This window comes from Ambystoma mexicanum, chromosome 1p, assembly GCF_040938575.1.
Source record: "Ambystoma mexicanum isolate Mex_15411 chromosome 1p, UKY_AmexF1_1, whole genome shotgun sequence".
NCBI classification, from domain to species: Eukaryota; Metazoa; Chordata; class Amphibia; order Caudata; family Ambystomatidae; genus Ambystoma; species Ambystoma mexicanum.
This window is the reverse complement of record NC_090921.1, coordinates 1,155,306,144-1,155,331,991: the sequence shown is the minus strand read 5'-3', so window position 1 is coordinate 1,155,331,991 and position 25,848 is coordinate 1,155,306,144. Positions and strand designations below refer to the sequence as shown.

At 45.6% G+C, this 25,848-nt stretch overlaps 1 protein-coding gene across 1 annotated transcript in view; it reads left to right on the top strand.

Moving 5' to 3' along the window:
* The first annotated feature begins 2,194 nt into the window (after positions 1 to 2,194).
* Positions 2,195 to 25,848, top strand: part of LOC138450338 (interferon-induced transmembrane protein 3-like) — a 107,427-nt gene continuing 83,773 nt past the window's right edge. The window contains exon 1 of the mRNA XM_069604832.1: positions 2,195 to 2,687. Coding sequence (XP_069460933.1) covers positions 2,307 to 2,687 — 381 coding nt within the window. The 5' untranslated portion in view covers positions 2,195 to 2,306. The remainder of the gene's footprint in view (positions 2,688 to 25,848) is intronic.

The following is a 25,848-nucleotide window of genomic DNA, read 5'->3' as shown; positions in this document are numbered from 1 at the left end:
CATGGTATTAAATAGTGCACCATCTATCCAGTGTGCATGATAGTTAGAGAAAGTGGAAGCTTCCTACTTACCTCTGTCGAGGCTAGCTGCTTCGAGATCATTTTGACACCATAGGCTGCCAGGTGTCACAATTCATTGCAATTCGAAATCCTGGTGGCAGTTTGCAGTCTTTAGGTTGTAGACCACACATCCTGCCATTGCTTTTAAAAAGCCTACGTTTTTAGTGTTGGCTATTAGGTGGTGCTAAAGCGCCACCTATGCACCAAAACTATTGCATTACAGTATAGCTTGGGGGAAACTGCAAATGAGCAGGGACACCAAGGGTGTAGGTGTTCTTTGGTTATTTACCCACCCATTGACTGCCATGGCCATGCTCATCCCTATGGCCACTTCCACCCACTTCCTGTCCCATCCTGCCCAAAACACATCCTCCTGGGATCTCTTTGAACTCGTTTTTTCAAGAGTTACCATCAAACGTTGTGCTTGAAGTGCCTGCCAGTGTTTTTTTTCAAAGGATTCTTCTGAGATGTATTGACTTAATTTTAGCTGTAAATTCACTACTGGTGTAGTAAAAATGTCTTAACATAGTCTAGTTTCAGTTTTGGCTTTTGTATAAGCATTAAGCATTTGCCAGGGACTGCTATTACTTGTCAGGCACTTGCAGTATTTTGCAGCTGCTACCATTGATGGACAGTTATTACCACTATGGCGGTGCTAGGCAAATGTTTTTGCCGTGCCTACACAAGAGCCAGAACTGTTGGCAATCCCAATGGTTGTTTAAATAGTTATCAGTCAGGAGTTAAACTATTACTTCGTGCATACGTGCCAGCCTCTGGATTTTCTGTATGGTGGCAGGAAGACAGATTAAAAGCTCAACTTTTGCAGGACCGGAGAGAACGGCCCCAAACAAGCCATGGAGGGGGTGAATGGGTGGAAAAGGAAAAGTTGCAGTGCTTCAAATGGTCTCTTTCTAGTATTGCCGGACCCAGATATCGCGGTAGTCTCTTGGAATGGACATTAGAACAGTGCAAATTATTCACACTAATTTTAAAACATATGCAGAAAGTAAGCATCAGGTTGTCTCAGGAGTTGGGATACTGAAACACACAGCACTATGAATTTCGCGACACTATGGGCCTCATTACACGGTAGGCGGTGGACCAAGGTGCTATTAGTACCTTGGTCCATGCCGGTAAAATACCGGCACCGTTTTGGAGGAAAGGGGAATTACTGCCCTATTACAAGGTTGGCAGGGCGGTAATTCCCCCTTCTCCCATTGCCCCTCCCCATTCCCATTTTTGCCCCATAGGGCTCTATGGGAATGGGGAAGGTGCTAATTACGGTGCCGCAAGTTGAGGTACCGTAATTAGCACCCTGGTCCCTTTGCGGGTTGGTTTTTAACGCCTGCTAAAAAGCAGGCGTTAAAGTACCAACCCGAAAAGGGACCTCGTAGTAAGGCGGTAAGGGTTTACCGGTACCGGTGCCCTTACCGGTACCGGTAAACCCTTACCGCACTACGTGTAATGAGGCCCTATGTATATGAAACATCAGCATGGCAAGTTATAGGACATGGGGCATCCAGGTCTGGATTGGTTGAGCATTTTACACCTGCCTTGGACAAACTTGAGATGTCTGCAACCTGTTTTCGGGTTACAACGTGTGACAAAGTCACTTATTTGAAACGTATTGATGCAAGCATGCAGCTTGTTGTTGTGAATGATGTGAATACAAGCAAGAGACAGTGTACAGCATCTTCAGTTAGAAAAGACGACAAACACAGATCAGCTTTATTGATATTCTTTGATGCAGGCGTGCAGCTTGTTGTTAAGAATGATGAGACTACAAACAAGAGGCAGTATACGGCATCTTCCTTAGAAGCGACAACACTCAGAGACCAAACTTAAATACATTGCAATGTAGTGTAATGCAGGCTGAAAACCAGAATAACTGAAGAACCATTTTCCATAGTTTGTTAATAGAATCCTGTCAGCATAATGCGGGAATGTCACATGAGCGTTTCCTCACAAACTGCAACACAGTCGCTGAGCCGACCCTGACGCCCGCGCCCTCACAACAGGAGGCCGGCGGGCAACCGCATTCTGACTTCCTGGTCCGAAGCTGAGCTCCCGGGAAGATAATGCACAGGAACTACGACCAATCAATGTGGAGAGTGCGAAATGCGTCACGAGTCAGTAAGATTCTGCGGACTTTCCCAGAACTACAAGTTGCAAAACAAAAGCAGGGCAGAGAGGAAGCGAGACTTTTAGGTAGTGGGAACTGGTGACTTGAAGAGAGAACCTATTCAGATGGAGAACCCCGGATACGAGAAGGACAGCCTGCGGGGTCCCCCAGGAAATGGGCCCCCAGCCGGACCCCCGCCATACGGGGCTGTGAACATGCCCCCGAACCAGCCTCCACTTCCGCCCCAGTATTACCCAGGTGCGGAAGGGTATGCCATGCCAGCCAACAGCGGGTTTGCCCCCATGAACCCTCGCTACCAGGGGTATTCTCCGCTCTACAACGACAACGTCAACGGGTCTCTGGTTCTCGTCAGGCCCGCCACCCACACGACCCTCATAGCGCCGGTCTACATGCCCAGCGAGCCGGACTACCTGTGCTACTCCATCTTCAACCTGCTGTGTTGCTGCCTGCCTCTGGGGATCGTGGCACTGATCTACTCCCTTAAGGTAAGTCCTGCCGAGGTCGCGGACACGGCAGGGGTACATGCGAGGGCCCGGGGGCTGGGTGTTCCTCTTGTGACGTCATCCTCGCGGCGAAAACGGCACTCGCAGTTGGGCGAGGCATGGCTAAGCGAAATTGGGAGCATTTGTCAGCGCCCGGTACCAGCTGCACCACGCGACTGCTGCACCCTACCATGGAGGAAGCCATGTTCACCAGCTTTTTTCACTTTCAGCCCTCGAGAAAGGGAATGGAACAGACTGGTCTGAGTGTGGTCATAGCCCCTTATCCCTCCACACACTACTGCCCGATTAAGAAACTAACTTTAGGTTCAGTGTTGGGCTGGTGTTCGCAGTGCAGGCAATGAGCTACATTCATTCCGAGTCAGAACGTTCTACCTGGGGTGGGCAGGGCAGGGTAGAGGCGGCGTGGGTGGGGGCAGGGCTTCTAGTCCAGTGAAATCGAGGGAGACCCTCATTTGGGTGGCGTGGCTTGCAGGATGGGTGTGGCCTAAAAAGTACACAAACCACAGTAAGGTACGCAATTTCATATATGTAAGCATTTAAACACGTATATGTATACATTACTACAGTTTGTGTACTATGCAAGCCATCTTTTATAAACATAGAAATGTTTCTATGTTTATAAAATATGGCTTGAAAAGTACACAAACCATAGTAAGGAACGCAAAGAAATATATAGCATTTATATAATTGTGTGCATACCTTACGGTTTGCATACTTTTCAAGCCATCTTTTTTAAATATAGAAACATTTCTGTGTTCATAAAAGATGGCTTGAAAAGTACACAATTTAATCCATCTTTTATAAAGCTTAGACGACGGTCCGCCATTTTCGATCTATGCAAGCGGACAGAAGTGCCAGCCAGCCACAAGTGTGGCTGCGTGGCACTTCTGTCAGTCAGTTTCCTCCCATGGAGGGGTCACAAGAGGAAGTTACTGTCCTTTTGTTTCCCCACCCTCTCCCCAGGTCACCAAGGCGTCTTTTACCCTCAGAGAACATGGGGACTCCATGCCATATTTCTATGTTAATAAAAGATGGCTTGAAAAATAAACAATTCAAGTCCTCTTTTATAAAGCTTTGACGACTGACAGACACCGTCACATGACCGCAGCTAATGTAGACTCATGGAGTCCACAAATAAATTAGTTATGTGTTAACCACAAACGTGTGTGTTCATTTGCAGCAGGTATGCTCAAATGCCTGCCCGCCCCTACCCAGGTCCAAGACACGACTCTGGTGACGAGGGGAGCTCGCTGCCACCACCCTCGCACCCTGCCGGTGCAGCGCAATGCACCTGTGGTACACAGGGGAAGACACTCCATTTCCGGTCTGGAAACACGCTGGCATCTGAGAAGCGTGGGGCCCCATCCTTTTGAGTACCAGCCGACAACAGTGATCATGGACGAGCCGGCACTCCACCTTTTCGTGCCTTGAAACACTTGTACATGGGCACGTTATAAATGCCATATCATATCATATCACCTCCCTACAGAAAGGTGATCGGAGCAAACAGTACACCGGACAACAGAAGCACATGCCTGCTTCTAGCCTCTTACCTGAGGTGAACAGTCGGTGAGTCAACTGACAGGGTTCCCACCCGGCACTGAATGCCAGAAGCAGGCATAGCAAGCCTGGTAGCAGGCCCCACACAGGCACCCTACAGTAGGCCCCAGCCATCAGGGCACCCCCAGGACCCATAGGAGGATTGAAACTCCGAGGGCATTGTGCCGGCCTGCCTCACCCACTGTGGCCTGGTGGAATACCCAGAGAAGCTAACGTGAACTCACCCAAGAGGAACAAGGCAGTTTTGGCCACACCAAAGTGACATCAGCAGCATGTCTGACACAGCGCAGGACCCGGCCGGGCCGAAAAACAAAAAGGGAGGGATGCGTTCCCACTGCCATCTCTGCTCCCATTCGATACTACAGACTCCACTAGCCTGGGACCAAGATGACCAGATGAATGAAGGAGTTTGATGCATATCTTGACACCGTCAGCCAGCAGGACGATAAGCGCATTATAGGACTGCTCACTCTCACAGCAGGCCCAGAAGAGCGGGACATAATTTTTGAGCTGCCAGAAGATGTTGAGTAAAAATATGACAACCTTATGAAAATACTAAATGAACACTTTTCCATTAACAAAAATGTAGACTACGAGAGACACGTATTTCATACCACGGTGCAATTCACGGGCGAGAGCATGGACACATTTGTAACACACCTCAAATCCAAAGTCAAGCACTGCAAATTCCATCTGTACACCAATGAGGAGGCCCTCAAATTACAAGTTATTGCGGTGTGTGAGTCAATACCCTTGAAGAAAAAACGGATGCCAATGCCACACACGCTAGCTGAGATCCTCGTCCGAGCAAGAACAACCTCGGCACTAGACCTTCAGATATCCATTATGAGCAAAACTCACATCTCTTCAGCATCCACCATCAAGGAAGAAGCCATAACTAAAATAATGACAAACCAACATCCATCACAATACATGTGTTTTGGATGCAGATACAATCTCCCTCACAGCGGATCCTGCCCAGCCATCAGCCAAATATTTTCTGCTTGCGGAGGTGAAGACCACTTCCACGCAATGTGCAGAAATCCCAAAGCCTCCAGTACCGGCCCAGCGGATCAAAAGTCGCTGCCCGGGCAGTACAGGGAGGAAAGGACCAGGTTCTCAGAGACAACACCACAAAGAGAGACGTCACACCTGGATAAAGAACTCTCCATCACCGGTCGACCACCATAAGGGAAGGAGGCAAATTCACCATCTACACATGAACACGCCTTCCACGAGCGAGTCTGAGTCCCAGTCCAGCACGGAACGGAGGAAGAAAGGATATCTCTGTGCCCTAGCCAACCCCACGGCCTCGGCACACAGTTCCATGTTGCCACTAAAAATCCAAGGAACAGACTTCGACTTCCTCGTTGACTCCGGAGCGATCAACGCAATGGCAGAATGTGAATACAGAAAACTTGCACAATGCCCAAAATGAAAGAAAGCACGCATAGCAATCTACGCATACAGGGCAAAAGAACCACTGCCGTGCCTAGGAGCCTTCACAACCTCCTGTTGACAAAAGGACAAACTGGACCACATAATCGTCCGTGTCCTAGCCACGGAAGTCACAAGTGGGTGTGTGTTGAGCTTCAAATCGGCTGGTCAGTTGGTACTCATCCATATACTATATCAAGTAATGGCGTACAAATACATCTCGCCCACCTCCAAGATTGTGGTGAATTTCCCCAAAACTTTTCAAATGGGTTCGGAAAACTGAGGGAGCGGAAGATACAACTGCACATAGACAAAACAGTCAAGCATATAGCGCAGCACTTCCGAGGAATACCATTTAATAATTCAGCACCTGGTGAAAAAGGAACTACGGTCTCTTGTTGGGGCAGACATCATACAACCTGCATCAGGACCAACACCATGGGTCTCACCAGTAATACGAGTACCTGAAAAGGGACCGGAGGGACAAATAAAACGTGTGCACCAAACCAAGCATACTCGGGGAACACCATCAATCCCCACGCATCACTGGTCTGATGCACCTACTCAACAGGGCCAAAGTCTTTTCCTGCCTAGATCTAAACAAAGGATATCACCAAATTGAACTCTGCGAGGAATTTCGGTACATTACAACCTTCAACATCCATCTGGGGCTGTTCTGCTTTAAGCGCTTAAACTTTGGAATATCTTCAGCCGCAGAGATATTCCAAGAGGAAATCCGCAAAATCATCTGCCGTATACCACACTGTTTTAACTACAGCAATGATATCCTGATATTCGGACAATCCCAGGAAGCCCACAATGCCACTCTAACGAATGTCTGTGCAGCCCTCAGCAATGCAAACCTGATGCCTAAGTGTGCATTCAACAAGACCACACTCAAATTCTTTGGTCATATCTTTTTGGAAAAAGGAATCCAGCCGGACCCTGACAAGATCCAAGTGCTAACAGAAGCCCCGAGCCCGACCAAAGTTGCTCAGATGAGGTCCTTCCTGGGTCTAGCAAGCTATTGTACCCGCTACCTGCCAGACTTTGCCACTCCAAGTGCCCCTCTACGCTCCCTCATGAAACAAGACTGCCTTTTTTTAGTGGGGACCAACACACCAGGGGGTTTCCGAGAAAATCAGGAGGGACATCGCTGCAGCCATCTGCATGTCTTACTTCAATCCCAACATACACACCAAGGTGACAGTGGACGCAGGCTCTGTGGGGCATGTGGTAATCCTTTCCCAACATTAGGGAGTGATCATGCACAAAGACGGATAGTCTTGTACGCCAGCAAGAGCCTCACCGAGGCAGAACAACAGGACTCACAGGCTGAGGAGTGCCTGGCAGTTGTCTGGGTGTGCAAGCACTTCCATTTGTTTATATACGGCAAACCCTTCACCATTATCACGGACCACTAGGCCCTCTTCACCATCTGTGGAAGGCCAGCCGCTCAAATGCCACCCAGGATAGTGAGATGGGGACTCTGCCTGAAAGAATATAAATACATCATCGCGCTCAAGCCAGGTCAGGATGAAAACCCAGTGGACTTCCTTTCCCACCACCCACTCGCTGGCCGCCAGTCACCTAACAACCCCGCTGATGGGTACATCAATTACATCGCCCACCAAGCGGTGCCACAAGCCATTGCGATGGTGGAACTTACAAAGTGCACCGCAGAAGATGCAACTCTAGCCTTCATAACCTCATGCATCCTGAATGGAAGGTGGAACTCGGCTGAATCGTCAATATGGAACCACCAGACACTTAACGAACAAGGGTTCAAGTCCCTCGCAAGGTGCAAGGAGGAACTGTGCCTGTTGCCATCATTGCTGATACTCAAAGGGGATTGGATAGTGCTACCAGCGTCCCTTCACCAGGAAGCAGTTGACATCGCACATGTAACCCGCATAGTGTGAACAAAGCGCATGGTCCGGAGGAAAGTATGGTTCCCTGGCATGGACAAATTGATAGAGACAACAATGAATTGTTGCCACATATGCCTCAGCCTGCAACCCCAGCATTCCCTGAACACATGACGACTCTCCCGGAGGGGATATGGGAAGAGGTTGCCATTCACTTTTACGGCCCACTGAGATCGGGAGAATATATACTAGTGGTGCTAGATGAGCACTCCACACATCCTGAAGCAGAGATAGTGCCTTCCACAGCCGCTACAGTGGTGATTCCAGCCCAAGACTGGATATTTTTCACATACGGGGTCCCCAAGGTGGTCTAGTTAGACAATGGACCCCCGTTCACCAGTAAGTACTTCCACAACTTTGCCACCTACATGGTATTCCACCACCGGAAGGTCACACCATGTGGCCCCAGGCGAATGGGGCCATCAAACGCTTTATGGCGAATGTCAAGAGGGCCATCAGGATAGCCAACATCATCCCCATGCCCCTCAAACAATCCCTATCCCAGCTCCTACGAGATTCTCGGAGAACCCCCCACGACTCCACAGGAGTATGTCCAGCAGAGTTGGTGTACCTCGTGTGGTACCTCATGAAGCCCACCATACAGAGGAGAGCCAAAGGGAACAGGAATTAAGAAGAAGAGGTGCCAATGCCAAAGACAGAAAGAAGGAGTATGCAGGCCACTGGAACCGGGCTGGAACCAGGCTCGAGATGCAGATATGAAAAGAGGTGATGACGTCGTAGTGCGAAAGACCTCATCTCACAAAGACTTGCCACATGAAGGGATCTATGGTAACGGTTGAGAGAGCCGGTCGGACAGTAACAAGGAACAGCTCATTCTTTAGAACAACAGTTAACAGTGTACCCCCGACTGATCTGCCATGGAGCTAGGACGACAACAGGGTGTGGGAAATGTCCAGATACTTAGGGGATGAGGACGAGTCGGACGTAGAGGAACATATCCCTCTGAGAGAACCACAAGCTGAAGAAGAAATGCAACCCTGAGCAGGAGAAATGTCATGCCGCACCATCCGTAAGCCAAGAAGATGGAACGAAGAAATGGGATAGGACAATGTTATTTTGGGGGGAGATGTAGCGCCGTCCGTGTCCACTCCATTGTCGGATGCATGGTCACGCAATGGTCACAGTCACATGACCGCAGCTAGTTTAGCACATATTCTTCTCAGGTGGGGCCAGCAGTGCTGTACATACTGAAACGATTCTAGTGTCAGAAAAAATGTCTTTGGCTCGAGTCTCCAATTTCAGCAAATATCCTAAATGCTTCTACTGGACTAATCACCAGACCTCTGGACCTCCCCAATTTCACCAGAGAGCTCTTTACATTTCCTCACTGTCTACCGTACACCTTTGCTCCAGATCATGTCCACAAGAACCAAACCAGACAGACCCTTTCTGCCACCTATTTTTAATACCCTAAAAGGCTCCCAAACCATGCATTAAAACAACGCCCGTAATATGTGCATTTCCTGTGCAAATCCTGCCTGCTCCCTCTCCTTGCACCATCCTCCCACATTCTGCTTGCCATCATTATCTTTCCATCTCGCCGCCCTAGAAACACTTGCATAGGAAGTCATCAATTATGCACCTATCGTCGCTAAGGATACGCACCTGTTCATGCAGTTCACCACATTCTCCCTAGACTATCTAACACCCCTCTTTTCTGCACTACTCTAGCCTTCGCCCCACTTTCCTGAAATACTATGCAGTAATAAAATTGCAGCAAAAATATCGCCTTTACAAAAAATTGCGGCAAAAATGCTGTGGTTTGACCTGGTAAAGGTGAACCCCATTATACCATTTAAGGGGAGCAGGGGTTGTGGGGGTGTCTCTCACTCCCCTTAAATGGTCTTATGGGTCTGGTGGTTTCGGGGGTGTCCCACGCATCCTTTACATGGATTGTGGCGGCAAAACCACAGCCTTTTTGCCGTGTTTTTTGGGTAAGCTGACATTTTTGCTGTGATTTTAACACATGGAACCTTTCCAAGGCTGTCTGTGTGGACACAGTTTCAACAACACGTCAATCCCTTCATTCTTTTGTTAATGGGCCACTTGTGACTGAACAGGGATTAAACATATCATAACACTACAGACTTTGCAAGCTACCCCTCCTTCTGTATTTCAAATATGCAGCTTATAAACACATCTCAAACAGTCACTTTAATAACTGTGTACATGTATTCAGTTTTCCGGAGACACATAAATCACATTTTACATTACAACTTATCTAATACATAACTCACAGGACATATACATTGAATATACTAAAGGCAATAGCGTAGGTAGGGGTTAGTTGTAGTGCCAAATGTGCAAAATACGCAAATAGAGTACAATTTCAAAATTTCCGAAAATTGGAAAAAGTTTTCATACATGTTCACACAGAGAATGTTTTCTTTTTCTCCAGGGGGTCTGGTACATTATTTCTGATGTTTTTGTGTGAGTTATAATCGAGCCCATTGCGTTCAACACGCAAAATGCACACTGTTTGTTAATGTATAGCTCTCACTCTTTCATAATCATTAAAGAGAACACCCAGCAAATTCCCCCAGGATCACTGTTTTCTAATATACCTATCTCTGATTTCATCTGTCACCGGATGTGGTTAAAACCAATGTCGACACGGAGCCTTTCGAACCTTTGCCTCGAGATTCTCCCCACATCCAATGCGAAATTGATTTCTTAAATCTAGAGAGCCATTCTCTTCTTTACGCCATCAGGTTATGTTTCATTCTATATAATCATACAAAAAATGAAATAAGTTGGAGAACCCTTGTAGGCCTACTTAATATGCCCGCATGTATATCTATAAGCTTGGCAGTAACCTCAGTCTGTCGTCAGGCAGGGCAACACTTTATATTTTCTGATTCCGTTGGCTATATCACAGTGTGGGCTATAACAGTCAAATTGAATCCTTCTTTTTGTATATTTCACCACATTGGTCTGATTTTACATCCATTATAATTATTCATTCTTATTGCTTTAAAATGGTGTTAAATAACCTTAGATCCTTTCGTAAATGCCACGATGTGTAATCCTCTATCTCTAGACTATGGGGCGCCCAATTCACCTACAGTCCAGAAATAAACAAAGTCAATGGCCACCATCTTTTTGTTTACTCAATAGATACCAATTTGGTCAAGACATACATGGTGAAATATCACCTTGCTGTGACCTCATCAAAGATATAGGCAATTGAGAATGACATTTGACAGCAAGGTGATTACTTTGTGTGCAAGCAGACGTCTAAGGCCAAATGATAATGATGTGTTATTATATAGCACTTACATTTAAGCGCTTTATATAAAACTAATATACATACAATATCACCCAACCTGTGTTGGTACTCTTTTACCGACCTCAGAAGGATGAAAGACTGAGTTGGCCTTGCCGGGTTTCAAACCTACAACCTTCAGATTACAACACATCATAGCACCCACTGTGCTAGCTTACCAGCTATAGCTATCTTACCTACTATAGTAAAATGAGCAATTACTTGTCTGAATGTTCTGAAAGTCAGAAAGCAAATTACACTCTGTAGTGGATACCATTAAACTGTTAACTGAGATTTAACAGCAGGCCAGTTCATCTGCAGGTCTGGTGCAAAGATGGCCACATGTCAAGCCTGCGTGGATCTACTTTTCAGGCTTAAGAGGTTGGCAAAATACATACATACCATTGGGTGGGTTCATAACTGTGTATTAAAAAATTTAGAGTAGCACAGGGAAAGCTGCTCACTCACACAACATCCTGTACTCTGGTCACTCGTTCCCTCATACATGTAAAAAAACATCCTTAACAGCATGCATTAATTGTGGCACAATGAAATCAAGGGCCACTTTATGTGCTATGGTCAAGCATTTCTACACTGTACACACGCTTTTGGGCACACAGATTGTGTCAAGTGACCGAGGACACAAAGATGGAATGTCTTGTGATGATCGTAACAGAGACAACGGCGGAAAAAACATGCTATAACTACAACTTGCGAAAAACTAAATAGATTGTCCGAAATTGATGCTATTCTACTCTAAATGCTTTTTGGCCGTTTTTGTCTGCTTTGTGAAATTGAGGTGTTTAAGACCGGACTAAATCAGTGACTCATCCCATGAAGTGTGCCTGAAATAAACCTTTAATGAGTCTAGCAATTATTGTGTAGAATTCCAGAAAGACAAATTATTTGGTATTCCTATTCTTTCTTATTTAGGGTCAATGTTCAAAGTGTTACACTTGTGCAACCCCCTGTTATTTTTAAGAGGCCTGAACAAGTAAGCCAATCACTCCAGAAACAAAGAGCCACATGGCACTGGCAGCACTCAGCCGATGAGCTTCTGTTGAACAAAAATAATGTTTTTTGTTGTTGTTTTTTTGGGCATATCAGACACCTCCCAAATGACGTCCCTCCACAAGGGCTCTCATTTTGCCATATGGTGTGTGAGCCGATATGCTACGTCAGGTTTTGCTTTGCATTCTAGAGCGTTTAGATATTTATATATAATGTAAAAAGCAACATTACATGTATCAGAATAATAAGAGTACATCCATGACTGGATTAGCTACTCACACATTAGACGACAACTGCAGAGCTTTGATAGTCCTGAACATAGTATGATCCTAAACTAGGACGAAAGAGAGCTGGAGACTAAGTAGAGTGTATTGTCTTGCAGAAGGTCAGGCAATGGGGACCACTAAATGGGTCTTTACATTTTAATTTCAAACAGTATCAATGTAGGCATAAATTCACAATATCGTCGTAATTTAAGAGCAAATATAGAGCTGAAGACTCGGCAGAGTTGATAGTCTTGCTGCATGCAGGAATTTTGGCAGATTATAAGAACAAATCTAGTTGTTTACAACTGGTTCAGGTAGCTGCTTAGAGCGCTAAGGTCACGGGTTTAGAGACTGTCAAGGAGTTTCAGACACTTAGGGCCTCATTACGACCCAGGCGGTAAGTTACCGCCTGGGCCGTGACTTTACCACCATGGCGTAAACTACGTTTACGCCATGATGGTTGGCGGACTTACCTCCCCATTCCGACCTTGGCGGGGCGGTAAGTCCCCAATCCCCATTTACCCTTCCCCATTCCCATTTTTGCCCCATAGGGCATAATGGGAGTGGGGAAGGCGTTAATTACGCCACCGTAAATTACGGTGGCGTAATTAACTCCATGGTCCCTTAGCGCCATGGATTTTAACACCTGCTAAAAGCAGGTGTTAAATCCGCCATGGCGCTAAGAAGCCTCGTACTCAGGCGGTAAGGGTCGGCGCTGTTTACGCTGCCGTAAACCCCTTACCGCCTGGGTCGTAATGAGGCCCTTAGTGGTTTAAGCATCTGCAGCAGAGATCTATTTTATTATTAGTAGTCATTTATGTTGTGCTTAATGCTGGACTCCTCGAGCTTTTAAGTGCAGGACACCCGTGTTCCATGGAATTGCCTTGTTTCCAAGGTAAGCGTGTTTCCCCTGAGCTATCCTAACTATATGTAACCCAAAAGGCACGGATAAACTAGTTTCTTAGGTTGAGCACTAGTTGCAGAGATCTATGTAACATTCAAGTTACAGAATGAAAGGTTGCTAAGATAGCTCAGTGGGTAGAGAAGCCACTGCAAATATCCAGGTATGCTGAATGTCACAAACTTGCTTTCTTTCAAGAGAGATGAGTTATGAAATACCATGGTCCCTTTCAAAAGTTGCTACAGCTTGAACTTTATTGAAAAAACAAGGACACTAGGCCTCATTATGAGTTTGGCGGTGTGTCCAAAAACGATGGGTTTGGAGGTAAGGTGGAAGAAATCCTGCAACAAAATACTGGAGGTAATTATGATACCTTACTGCAAAAAAAACACCATTTCAGTGGAATTGCCACTTCCCGAATTACCACTGGTGGCAATTCCACTGAAATCCCCATGGAGTCTTGTGGACACTATACATGGGGATTAACACCACCATACAACTACTTGGAATCCTACAGTAATGCCGCCGGACCAAGTGGTGGTAACAGTAAATCTATTTGGTGGTAATTTTGCAGATTTACCACAGAGATACCACCCAACCCATAATGAGGCCCATATGTAAGAGAGTGATTTACAGATTTTCTGCAAAGGAATTGACAGTCCCTCTCAAATAATGTCACTGAAGTGAAGGTGAGGATCATTACTGCAACTCTTCTTACAAACTCCACTTGAACTTTCTGGCACTGAAGGAAGTTTGCATGGGTTTACAAATTGTACCTTAAGAAGAGCAGCTTGCATTCACCCCAACCAACTGGTACTGGCAAAAGAGGCCAGGCCCGCTGCCAGGGCCACATCCTTCAGGGGCCGTGGAAGAAATTAAATGAGAAATGGCAGGGGTCTGCAACCTTTGGTTCTCCAGATGTTGTAGACTACAAATCCCATGACCTCTCCAAATGGACTATGCTAGATTGGGCTGATGGGAAATTAAGTCCAAAACTTCTGGAGAGCCGAAGGTTGTAGACCCATGCAAGGAAAACCAACTGGACTATACTTATATGAATTCAATAAACATAAACCTGTACAGAGGCCATGATTGGGTGTGAACAGAGGCCTACCAGGGCTTTCTGCAGGGTGGGCGTTTGATAATGTTTTCTTCCCTTTTTCGTTTATCCCCTTTTTATGGTTATTTAATTATGACTGCATAGTGGGACATTCTCTTTTTTTTTCTTTTTCTATAACGATGTGTTATTTCTATAGCGCTTTCACCAAAGTACTGGACATAGAACATATTTGCATACGACTATCACCCAAACAAAGCTGGTACTCATTTATTAACCTCAGAATGATGAAAGGCTGAGTTGGCACGGCCGGGATTCGAAGCTGTGATCTGCAGATCACACACAGACCACAGCTGGAAGTTCTCAACCCGCTGAGCTAGGTTACGTGCTGTCCCTCAGCCAGTATATGCTTATAAATGTTTTATTGCTGTGAGCTAAGAGTTTTTTTTATTATACGTTTTGCAATACAAATGCTTCTGCAGCCCCCAAGATATGTTTGATAGTTTATGTTATGAGTGGTGGCAGATGTATAGACATAGGGCCTAAGTCACGTGTGTTACAGGCTGTAGTAGTGTTGCTTGCTAGCATTTTCTGCAGGTTTTAAAGGCTGGCATTTCCAATTTATGTCCGTGATATTACATTTCCACTTATGCACAGTGTCAGGGAGTGCATTGCATAAAATACCTTGGGGTAAGGTGCAGTGTGCATTCCAAAGATAAATAACATGAGTCAAATATAAAACATAGGTATTCAAACAAGAGTACACGTGTCATGACATCTTCAAACTGAAGGAAAACATACACTCAGCCTCAAGAGTTTCATCTTCTTGTGCTGTGTGATGGTTAGCCAGTGCAAATCTACCTTCCAGCGAATGCCATTTCCCATAAAGTACATTTTCATGTAACTTCCATTTTGGGGCGGGGGGGTGGGCAATATCTCACACATCTGGTTGAATCAGTACATGTGTTAACATTACTGCTCGGTTATCTGTGCCTCGTCGATTGCAGCAGTAGAAGCAGCAGCAGCAGAAGGAACATGTTTTAAGTCCCCCAGATGCGGTTGCTCCAAATCCTCATGACCAGGAGCAATATATTGGGAGGATAGCTTAGGAGCAAGGTGCTCGCCTTAGATGCAAGATGACACGAAACGACACAGGTTCAATCCCTGCATCTGCGCTTAGAAACCTCTGAGTATTAAGCGTGTTATAAATAACCAGTCATATCATATATATGCGCAGGGTATGAAGTGCCGCTTACCCTTCACCGTTAGGATTCCTGCATTTTTGGCTGACAGGCTTGACCTTCTGCCTATGTTGATGGCCCCCACTACTGAATAAGTACATTTTGCGTTGACTCTGGCCACAGGTCGCACTAGATAGTTGAGCCCCAGCTGGCCTTGTAATGGCCAATGCTCTATTTTGCTATGCTGTTAAAGTAGATGCTTGTCATGTATGGTCAACAGCTCAAAGTAGAGGTTGTTATGTATGGTCAACAGCTCATTATCTGCAAGTTACCAATCAGCATGTTCTCTGCTGTCCTTCTTGATGTGGACAATTGTTCTGTTGGCTTTGTCTTGAATCCAAGTTTGGTCAGGCAGGTCCAAACAACTTGGAGAAATTACTTATGTGAATAAGACTGTAGATGTAAATATTATTGATTATTACTGTAGCTGTTATACTTATGGGATCAATGTATCTGTAAATATCTCATGTCTGCAAATATGTTTAATCTGATATATGTCAAGCCTATGTCTTCCATTGTTGCCTGTGGTAACTCTTGTAATGTGTATTACCTGCTCTCCAGCATCCAGATACCCACGGGTTTGGCGCGCTCTACACATGTTAAATAAAATAAAAAATAAAAAAATAAGAAGGCAGACCTGGGTGTGTGCTGCTGCGCTCACTGGGGACAGATGGATGAAACTTGGGCGAGGTTAGGTATTTCCCCTGGCCGTGGAGTGTGAGGGCCGGGGTGGGGCCATTGCGACTGCTCTGTGTACAGGTGGAAGAAATGGGCATTCCTCCATTTCCTTCCTGGGAAGTTCTAAGTGACACCTCTCCCTGTTCTGTGTCTGTATTCGGTCCAGGGTCCATGTCTTGCATGTTGCAATATCGACCTACGACGAATAAAAGCATACAATCAATATCTATAACCTGGGTTTAAAATAGTGGCTCAGGTGAACCCTCAGAGCCGACTAAGTCTACTTTGATCCTGGCATTTGTTCCTAAGTGCGGGAGTACGCAGTCCCAACGACACACACTAGCAAAAGCATCTCTTCCTGGTGTTGTACCTCCTGCTCTGAATAGTGTCCCCAGCAATACTACACCGTGACATTCTTTCCCTCAACATTCCAATGGGATGAAGCCTTAGGGGCAGAGCCAGCAGCACTTCCTCGATTAGTGCTGATACCGGTACGAATGGGCACACAAAGTGCCTTGGTACCTGTTTCTGTGGTAGAGTTTTCTGAAGAATTGGCATGCTTTGTTCCCAGAGTGAGCAGCAATGCTGGGTTTCCTGGAGGTGGGCACTTTCATGCTTGCTCCAACTTGCTTCTTTGGAAGCATGTTTTAGTCTACCTGAATGGAAGAAAAAAATATGAAAGTGTGCATGCACAATGCATGTACCTGTTTGCACTTTTCATGCTTTGTTAGGAGAAATACCCATGTTCAGGAACGTGTCTTATTCATATTGCACATTTGCCATAAATAGATTACACATGCATGCAAATCTGACTGATTTCTTCCACCTGGATTGAGCAAAGGTTGAGTACAAGCGAAATAGACAAATGGCTGATTGCACCATTTTGGTGAACGTGTGTGCAACAGTTTAGATTTTACAAGCATTGCCGCAGTCACCCTTTGTTTCTTTTCTTACATTTCCTCTTGCAGTCATTGCATAGCCTTATGCCATTGTCATCAGCATTCCTAACTTGTGACTCGTTTTAGGACAACCAGTCCAGCCCACAAATATACCGATTAATTTAAATAAAGTAACCCATGAAAAAAACGAAAGTCACAAACAACGAATATTGTTGATCGGAAATAAAAAAGGATCAAGATGAGAAAAGAGTAGCTAATTCATGAACAATACAATAGCCACAGAAACATGAAGGGTGAACAGGAATACATGAAATAGTGGTAATTCATGAAAAATTAAATTGTGACAGAAAATGAACATTAATCAACAATTATGAGCAAGATGTTTATTGTGATGTTTGCACGTATGTATGGAGGGGGGGAGGTTTAGGTGGAGATTTTAATAAATGGTTTGAGGCCCCCGAAGTGTGTGCTGAGGTATTTCGAGGTGCGGACATCTCTGGGCATCCCCAAGCATCCTGCCCCAGAAGCATACCTGCCTAACCTCTGGGTTTTCCCCCATAGACGACAGGTTTTTAGCCTCTTCTACGGGTTTCCGGGGAAGACCCTAGAGTCTCTGGGTTTTCGGTCCTGTCCAGTCCTCCATCGATTGTCTACAAAAGACCGCTGCCGTTAGCCAATCCGGTGGAGGTGTGGGCCGAGCAAAATAAATACGTAATACTGCTTTCAATTGAAAACAGTCTTACCGCGTTTATTTTGCTTAAGCTTTCATTCTTCTTTTTTTTAATTTTTTTTTTATTTCGCTTTTATCAAATCAATGATTTTGCAAAAAGAAAGAAAAAATTGGAGGAAGAAAAAGAAAAAGTTGGAGGAAGAAAAAGAAAAAGTTGGAGGAAGAAAAATTAAAAGTTTATAGAGTTCCCTTTTACAGTTCGGTGTTGACGTTTAGGTCAGGTTGTTTAACAAGAACCTAGTTAATCGAGTTCTTTAGATCTAAGGGAACATGCCTCTAAAGCTGCTTTTAAGATTTTTGCGGTTGCAATAGACCATGTCGTTCTGGAACCGCTCAGAAGTCGATTCCACCAGACGTCTTCTTCATTCAAGAGGTTTGAGTTTATCAGAGGACTCGGGTATGCTCTTCTCCATTTTTCAGTTTTGGGGCAATGCATCAGAAGATGTTTTATCGATTCCGGCTCTGAGTCGGTTTCACAGAGGTGGCAAAATTTGGTTTGTGATTGCCCTCTAATGGCCCTGATTTCATTTGTTGGAAGCAAATTTAAGCGACTTCTCAGGAAGATAGATCTTAGACCCTTGTCCGGGAATCTTTTCAGGACTTCCGAGGTAGAGTGTAGTTTTTTGGGGTGAAAATTCAGGTGGGCGAGCAGTTTGTTATTGCCTGCCAATGTGAGAGTCTCTATCCAATCCAGCAGCGCCATTTTCCGTTTAACTTTCATGGGATTTTGCATCAAGTCGTCTTCAGAACATCCACTGATGACCAGGTGAGTGCGCTGTTTGTTCGCCCAAGAGGAGAGAAGTTTGCTCTTACCCTCCATCATTTCCTCATTGATTATCTTGTAAACAGGTGGAGAGTCTTGCATTATTATTTTCCTGAAAAGGGCTATTTCGCCTGCCTCGATGACCGCTTTCAGGGAAAGAGTTCCCAGTTCTCTTCTGATAATTGAGACTGGAGTTCAATTTGGGAGCAGAAGAACTTTCCGCCAGAAATAGGCTTCCAATTTTGGCCAGATAGTAGAGGGGATCGCAGGCATTGCCTCACAGCCGTAAGTCAAACTCGGGACTACTTTGCTCTTGTAAAATTTTATGGCTGATAGGAGCGGAAATCGTCCATATTTTCAGTCAATTATTTTAGCCTGAGTGGTCAATTTGTGGATTTTGTCCCATAGATAGTTTTGCATCGCGATTTCCGATTTTGAATTGTCCATCATCGTCCCCAGGTATTTAAAGGACTTCACCACATCAATTGTTGAGTCTTCAATTCTCCATCTGAAGTTTTTTGCGTTCTTTTCCTGCAGCTTTCCGAGGGTCAGGATTTTGGTTTTCTCTTTGTTTATCTCAAGGTTGTTACTAGAGATGTATTTTGCTAGCATGTCAAGCTGCCTCTGAAGACCAATTGGAGTCTGGTCGACGAGGATGATGTCGTCAGCGTATAACAACCTAGTTACAGGAGTCTTACCAACTTTCGGAGGGAATGATCTTAACTCGCTGGAATTGTCTTTTAGGTCTCCAAGGAAGGAGATGAACAGGGCCGGAGTCAATGGGCAGCCCTGCTTTACCCCTCTAAGCGTCTGGATTTCTTCAGACAAGTTGTCCGCTTGGTCCAATTTGATCCTGATCGAAGTCTTGTCATGGAAAGCCTTGATTGGATCAAGGATTTTGTTTGGGCAGTTCCATTTTTCTAACTTGGACCACAGCAAAGATCTGTCTATTTGGTCAAAAGCTTGACTCAGATCGATAAATGCCAGATGTACTTTCCCGGGCTTGGATGAAAATACAGCCTTTATGACACTTAACAGCATAATGTTGGCAGTAGTCCCTGAGTTCTTCATGAACCCTGTTTGAAAAGGGTCTCGACACGGAGCTGATTTGGCCCAGGATTGGAAACTTTTTAGGAGAAATGACCCGTAGATTTTTCCAATGGTGTTCAAAAGGGCAATGGGACGATAATTACCAGGCTCGGTTTTGTCTCCTTTTTTATAGATAGGTGCAATCACTGCTGTGCGCCATGAATTCGGAATGGATCTTGTGGTGCTGCAATTCTTGAATACTTGTCCGATGAAGTTAGCCCACTCCACCGGGTGGTTCTTTAAATCTATATTTGTGATTCCGTCGGGGCCCGGTGCCCTAGAAGATTTAAGGCGCTTGATGGCCGAAACTATGTCTTCCTCGTTTGAGAAGTCTTCCCAGGTGGAAAATATTGAGTCCTGCACTGCAACCGGTGCTTGATTCCTTGGAAGTTGGAAAATCGTGGAAAAGTGTGATTTCCATGCTTCTTCTGAGACATTGTTTGATCCTTTTTCACTTACTCCCTCTTCTGTGTTCTTTATTGGCTGCCAGAAAGCACCAGAGTTCTTAGAGGCCAACTTTCTGAGCATTTCTTCAGAATCACGCTAGTACAGAAGGATTCTTTGTTGTCTGAGCCAGGATTTATATGACTTGTGTTCCTTTAGGTAGAGGTCTCTTAGACCCGGTGACTTAGAAATAGCCGCCTGCTTTTTCAGCTTTCGCAAAGTACGCCGTTTCAGGACCAACTCAGTGTCGTAGATGTGTAAAGGTTTTTGAGTTGCTTTATGATTAAGTTTCCTTGGTATCAGGTACGGAACCAAAAGAGGCTGGTAGTCAGTGGGGTTTAATTTCGCCCTGTTTCCCCGAGAGCAATGCGTCGAGTAGTTTTTGGTCAGTTCCTTGATTCTCTCTGATGTAAGCCTGAGACGGTTTCCTTGGTTGGTAGATTCGTTTTTTTCCATCATTTGGGTTCTTTTTCTAACTGTTGTCGGCCAAGAGATTTTCAGAATGTTATGGTCGCTTGCTTCCGTCCTTACAACCTCAAATGATGTAATTCGATTTAACATCTCCTGTAATACAAATATCTAATCAATTGTTCCTTCTTGCAAACCTCTTTCCCAAGTTGGAATGGGAACAGCCTGGGGGAGAGAGTGGGCGATGTTAAAAATGTTTCTAGAATCCATGAGCGACTGCCATTGTTTTCCCCGTGACTCAGTCTGGGTTACTTGGCGCAGCTCAAGACCTCTTGGTTGACCCGTAGGGCATTTAGCATTAAGGTCGCCACTTAGAATTATAAGTGGATTTTCCTGGGTGGTCATGATCCCATCAATCTCTTTTTCAATAGTCGCTAAGAAAATTTTATCTGAAATGACTTGAGGATTCCAGTAAGTAGTGATTATCGTAATCGGAGAGGAAATCAACGATCGACTGTTTTCAGCTAGTCGGTCCCACTTTAGTTGTACTACTAAGTGAGATTGAGTTGCAGCAATCTTTTTCTGGATCGAAAGCCCCGAGCCCGATCCGACTACTACTAGAAGGCCTGCTGATGGACGGCCGCAGCAGCCTTTTTTTGCTGGAGAAGTAGCAACTGAGAAGCCATCTATTGTTGGGGAATCAAGTAGCCATGTTTCTTGAAGGGTAATAATGTCAAAGTCCCCTAGGTTAACTCGTCCAGGTTTTGTGAGATGGGCGAAACCTCTTGTATTCCAAGAGATCATTTTAAGTGAGTGGTCTTGGCAATCTGGGTCCTTTGTTGGTGTATTTTGACTTGGTCCATCTTTTGAATCTGTCCCCTGCCTAGCGGATGGAATTTGTTGCTATTGATTTTGGTGTTTCGAGGAAGTTTTCCGAAGCCACGCCAAAAGCTGTCTGATCGGTGCAAATGTTGACGAGTTTTCATTGGCAGCCACGTGGTCCATAGGTCTCGTGGACTTCCGGTTTCTATCGGAAGATTTTTGGTCCGTCTTAGGTTCGATATAGGACTGTCCCCTACCTCTAGCCGGGGGTCTCCCTTCCCGGCTTCCTCTTGATCTTTGTGAGTTTCTTTCGGCAAGTTCCCCATTTGGAGGGGGGATGCTTTTTGCTCTTTCCAATAGACTCTAATAATTGGGCCAAGTCCCGCCTTGGGAGCGGCAACGTGGTCAGCTTATTCGACTCCGTTCTTGACATGTAATGGATGTTCCCAGATGGGTATGCAGTTTTCATTTCTTGCAGTGTCTCCTCGTTTAGGGAGCGTTTCACCTCTGTAATGAAGTAGCCCTTTTTCAGGAGGTCAGCTTTGCCTTTTTTAGACCAGCTACCTTTTGCTTCTGCGCTTACGTACAAGTACGCCTTTGCATGTTGATCCTTGTGGTATGGTTCAACAAGTACCAGGTCCTCTGTTGTCAGATCTTTTAGGTCTCTTGAGTGTTTTAGGATTTTCAGTACTGTCCCCCTGTTTAGAGTTGTCTTCTCAAAGTTTGCTGGAATCTGTTCTAGCTTTAAAATTGTCATAGCTGCAAGCCTTGAGTTCAAGGCTATTTTTTGAATCGAGCTTCTGTCCCCAGAATGTTTCTTTTTTTCCGTCAGTTCGATACGGTCGTTAAATCCTTTGTGCAAATTAGGTTCGACTCTCCGGGTTTTGATGGTATCAGTATAGGATTCTGGTTCAGCATGGTTTCTTTTGTGCGACGTTGGTTTCTCCCTCAAGGAATACGGGCCACGAGGATGTCTCTCGTCAACGTCAAGCCGGGCCCTTTTGTTGTCAGCGTCGGGCTTATGTTTTTTTGGTGGTGATGGTTGCAGTCTTTCGTGATGGTGGTTTTCAATGTGGTTTTGACAGCCGCTCTCTGGTGACGAGTGGAGAGTGATATTCATTAGAGCTTCGTCTCTCAGGAAGTCTTCAACAGTAATTGGCGAATGTGACAGCAGAGACTGAGAGGGACTTCTAACGTAATGGCAGACCTGTATCGGGGACTGAGGGGTGGCACAGAGTTTTATTTCATTCACTGGCAGGTCTTTGGTTTTCTGTCGGGCGGTCAAACCGTTTTCCAGTGGTTTGCTAGCTGAGGTTTTCAGAACAGGAGCTATCACCACTTCTTGTGGGGTGGGTTTTTTCTTTTGATTTCCGTTTGAATTAGTAAGCTGAGGTGGTTTAACTGTTGTTTGCACTTTACCTGGACTCACCCAGGTCGTTGATGTGATTGTTTGGGAGCTACAGTTGGCTCTTTTAGGCAAGGTTTAGCCAGGCCCTTTTTGACTCCTTCAAATAGAAATTTTCTGAGAGGTTCGATGTTTTCTTTTCCTTTTTGGTTTGTTCTGAACTCTTTCCCAAAGTCAAAGCAGATTTTGCTTGGAACCTGTTTTCCAGTTTGTTGGGTTTTCGACCCCGATTCTCTTCCTTTTTCTGCCATTGGGTCGGTCTGTGATGCAGAATCTCTTGTATCTTTAATTAAGATTGAGTGAGCTGATTGAATCGACTTTTCAGTTTTTTTTTGTGAAGGGACACCAATGATTTTGGCATATATAACACTGTCAACATTTTCCTTTGCGGTTATATACCCTTCAAGGTATGTCATTTTCGTGTGAGTCATTGCGATCAGGGTGGTTTGATCCTTTAACATGTCGTTTATGGCTTCATATAATTTACCAAAAGGAGAGAGTGCGATCGTCAAAGCTGACATCAGTGTGGTCAGGTCTCGTTTTTTCGATGGTGTTTCATTGAGGGCACCCTCCAATTGGGTCCCACCAGCACTTTTCCTTCGAAGTGGAATATTATGGCTGCAGGGTGAAGAAGGAGGCTGTAATTTAGCCTTAGGAGAGTGGAGACCTGTGTCCGGAGCTGATCAAGTTGGTTCCTGTTGGTGTTGATTTTTGGCTAGAGAATCGAAATCCCGGGTCTCAATACTTTGAGGGGCAGGTTGAGAGCTTAGTGGACCCTTTGGGCTATTCTTCTGGGGTACTTCAACTAGCGAGGTGGGTGGACTCGTTGGAGGAAGGTTGAACGGAGCAGATTTTAGACTGCCCGATGTTGCAAGCAAGTCGGCTCTTGGGCTTTCCAGGAGAGGAAAAACTTCATAGGTGTTGTCGTTTTCAACAGAAAGCGGTAAAGGATCTTTCGGTGCATAAGGAAACTTGCATGCTTTAGGGCCCCCAGCGAGGTCGTCCGTTGCGTCTAATATTTCAGCGTCCGTCAGTTCTAGGAGGACATCATATTTTCGTTTCCCTTGGCTGACGAAGTATGCTTTTAAAGACATGCAAATCGCTGCGTTCGTTACGAGCTGGTCCGAAGGTTTTTTATACTGTGGTGCTCCACCTGCCGGACCCTTCTTCTTTCTTTGTTTGCTTTGGTTTCTCTTTTTCTTTGGGAGCTCTTTATTTTTCAAACTTTTATTTGGGTGAGTGTGTGAAAGCAATGAGTCAATGGAGGGGGATTCGCCCTCTAATTTCAGCTTAGTTGGAGGCTTTGCAGGTTGAAACTCTGCAGTAGGTGTGTCTTCCTCAGTTTGTTGGTCTTTGGCTCTGCCCCCTTGAGGAAGTGGGCCCTCCTTTTCGGGCGCATGAATATTAACACGCCCCACCTTCTTCTCCGATGATGCTGTCGGCACCTCCGTAGCTTCCGGGACAAGTGCTAGCGAGGCGGCAGGTGGGGGAGCAAGCTCTTGCAGCTCCCCTCCTCCTCGGCAGAGGCCATCCCTGCCACAGCCCTCCGAGCCGTCACACACTGCGCCGGTCAAACCCAGGGCTCCAGGCGACCGAAGAACCTCTGCGGCCCGATCTCTGGTAAGAGGTTTTTGAGAGCCCTCCTGGGCTACAACGAGCGCAGAGAGTGGCGAAGCCGCCAGCGGTTCCCTCGCCGCCCACCCTTCGGTCAACTGCACTGGGAACCTAACCGCGTGGGGCTTCACCAACTCAGGCGCCCGCTCTTGGACCTCACGGGACTCGATTGCCGCAATGAGTCTGGTTTGAAGTATTTCCACACTGGCGGCGTCCTTTTTTGGGGGTGACGCTGGGGCTGCACTTTGACCCTCATTGGTTTTTTTCAAAGCGGACTCGTGTTGAAGGTATACAAGGGAGCTAGCGGTTTGGGGCCCCAAGTTGGTAGGATGTCTTTTTCTTGAGAGTGGACGAGGGAGGTCAGATCTAGTAGACGAAGGTCTTTGGTTTGAACTCCTCAGCCGTCGCATGTCCTCTTCTTCGCCTCTCAGAGGTGATGACGGGGGTGTTTCACCCCTATCGGCCTCCATGCAGGCCGGTCACTCCTGCTCACGGACTGCCACAGACTGCAACTCTGCAGCCAACTCTGCGGCCGCACTGCGGCTAGGAAGAGGTTTTATGGGTCCACCCACAAAAACAGCAACAAGCGTAGAGAAACTCTGGTAGGAAGGTCTGGTAAGGAAGGTCGACTGCCACAGACTGCCACAGACTGCAACTCTGCATAATTATATACAGATTGGCAGAGAGATACTGAACTGTACTCTGTGTATCAAAGAAAGCAGTTTCCATTGCCAGGTCTCAAGTCGAGGGTACACGCGGGTGGACTGAGTTCACCCACATTTCTCAGAGGAAAACCTTTGTATTGGTTCTTGGAGTTTGACATATGCACACATTTTAACGTTTTCATAAACACAATTTGAAGAAAATATCCTTTCTTGATTTTGTGTGTGTGTTGATTTTATGGCTGGCGTATGCCAATTGTCCTATGCAATTTGGGTGGTTATGAATAGCCAATTTATCGACATTTATTCCATTCCACGAGTTTACCTTTTTGGCGTGTTTGGTCGGAGCCGTGTAAAAAAGCAGCGCGGGCGAGGGAAAGAAAGCTGTCGTCACCTGTGCTGTTCGTATTTAAGAAAAAGAGGATAAAGAATAATTAATTATACCTAGTGCACAGAAAGTGAACCAATACAAATAATAATTTGGCATTTCATTGAACATTATCATGGAAACTGAATCTGCAGTTTTTCCATTTTCCAGGAGGAAAGATCGTGGGGGGATTAGACTTTAGAACATAGGGGGTTGAACAGTGCTCTTTGCAATCCGTCCCTGTTTCCGGTAGAATTGTCACTTATGACTTACTAGCATTGTGTGGACCGCTGATTTTTGAAAGTGTATTTTCTTTTTATTTTGCTTTGGGGTGCCCAGTAACTGTTGTTGGTTGATTCATTACAGCGATTGGTCGCTGTGATTTTGCCATGGGTTTCCAAGCCGGTATTGGCTCGTGTTTGGATAGAAATCACACAAAGGTACTGATTGGTGTTCATTTTGAAGAGTTTAGCTTTTTTTGGTGATTGCGGATATCATGTTGCCCACAGTCGTTTTGCTAAGTGGTCGGTTGGTTACCAAATGTTCTTAAATCTAGCTTCTTTTGTTATAATTCT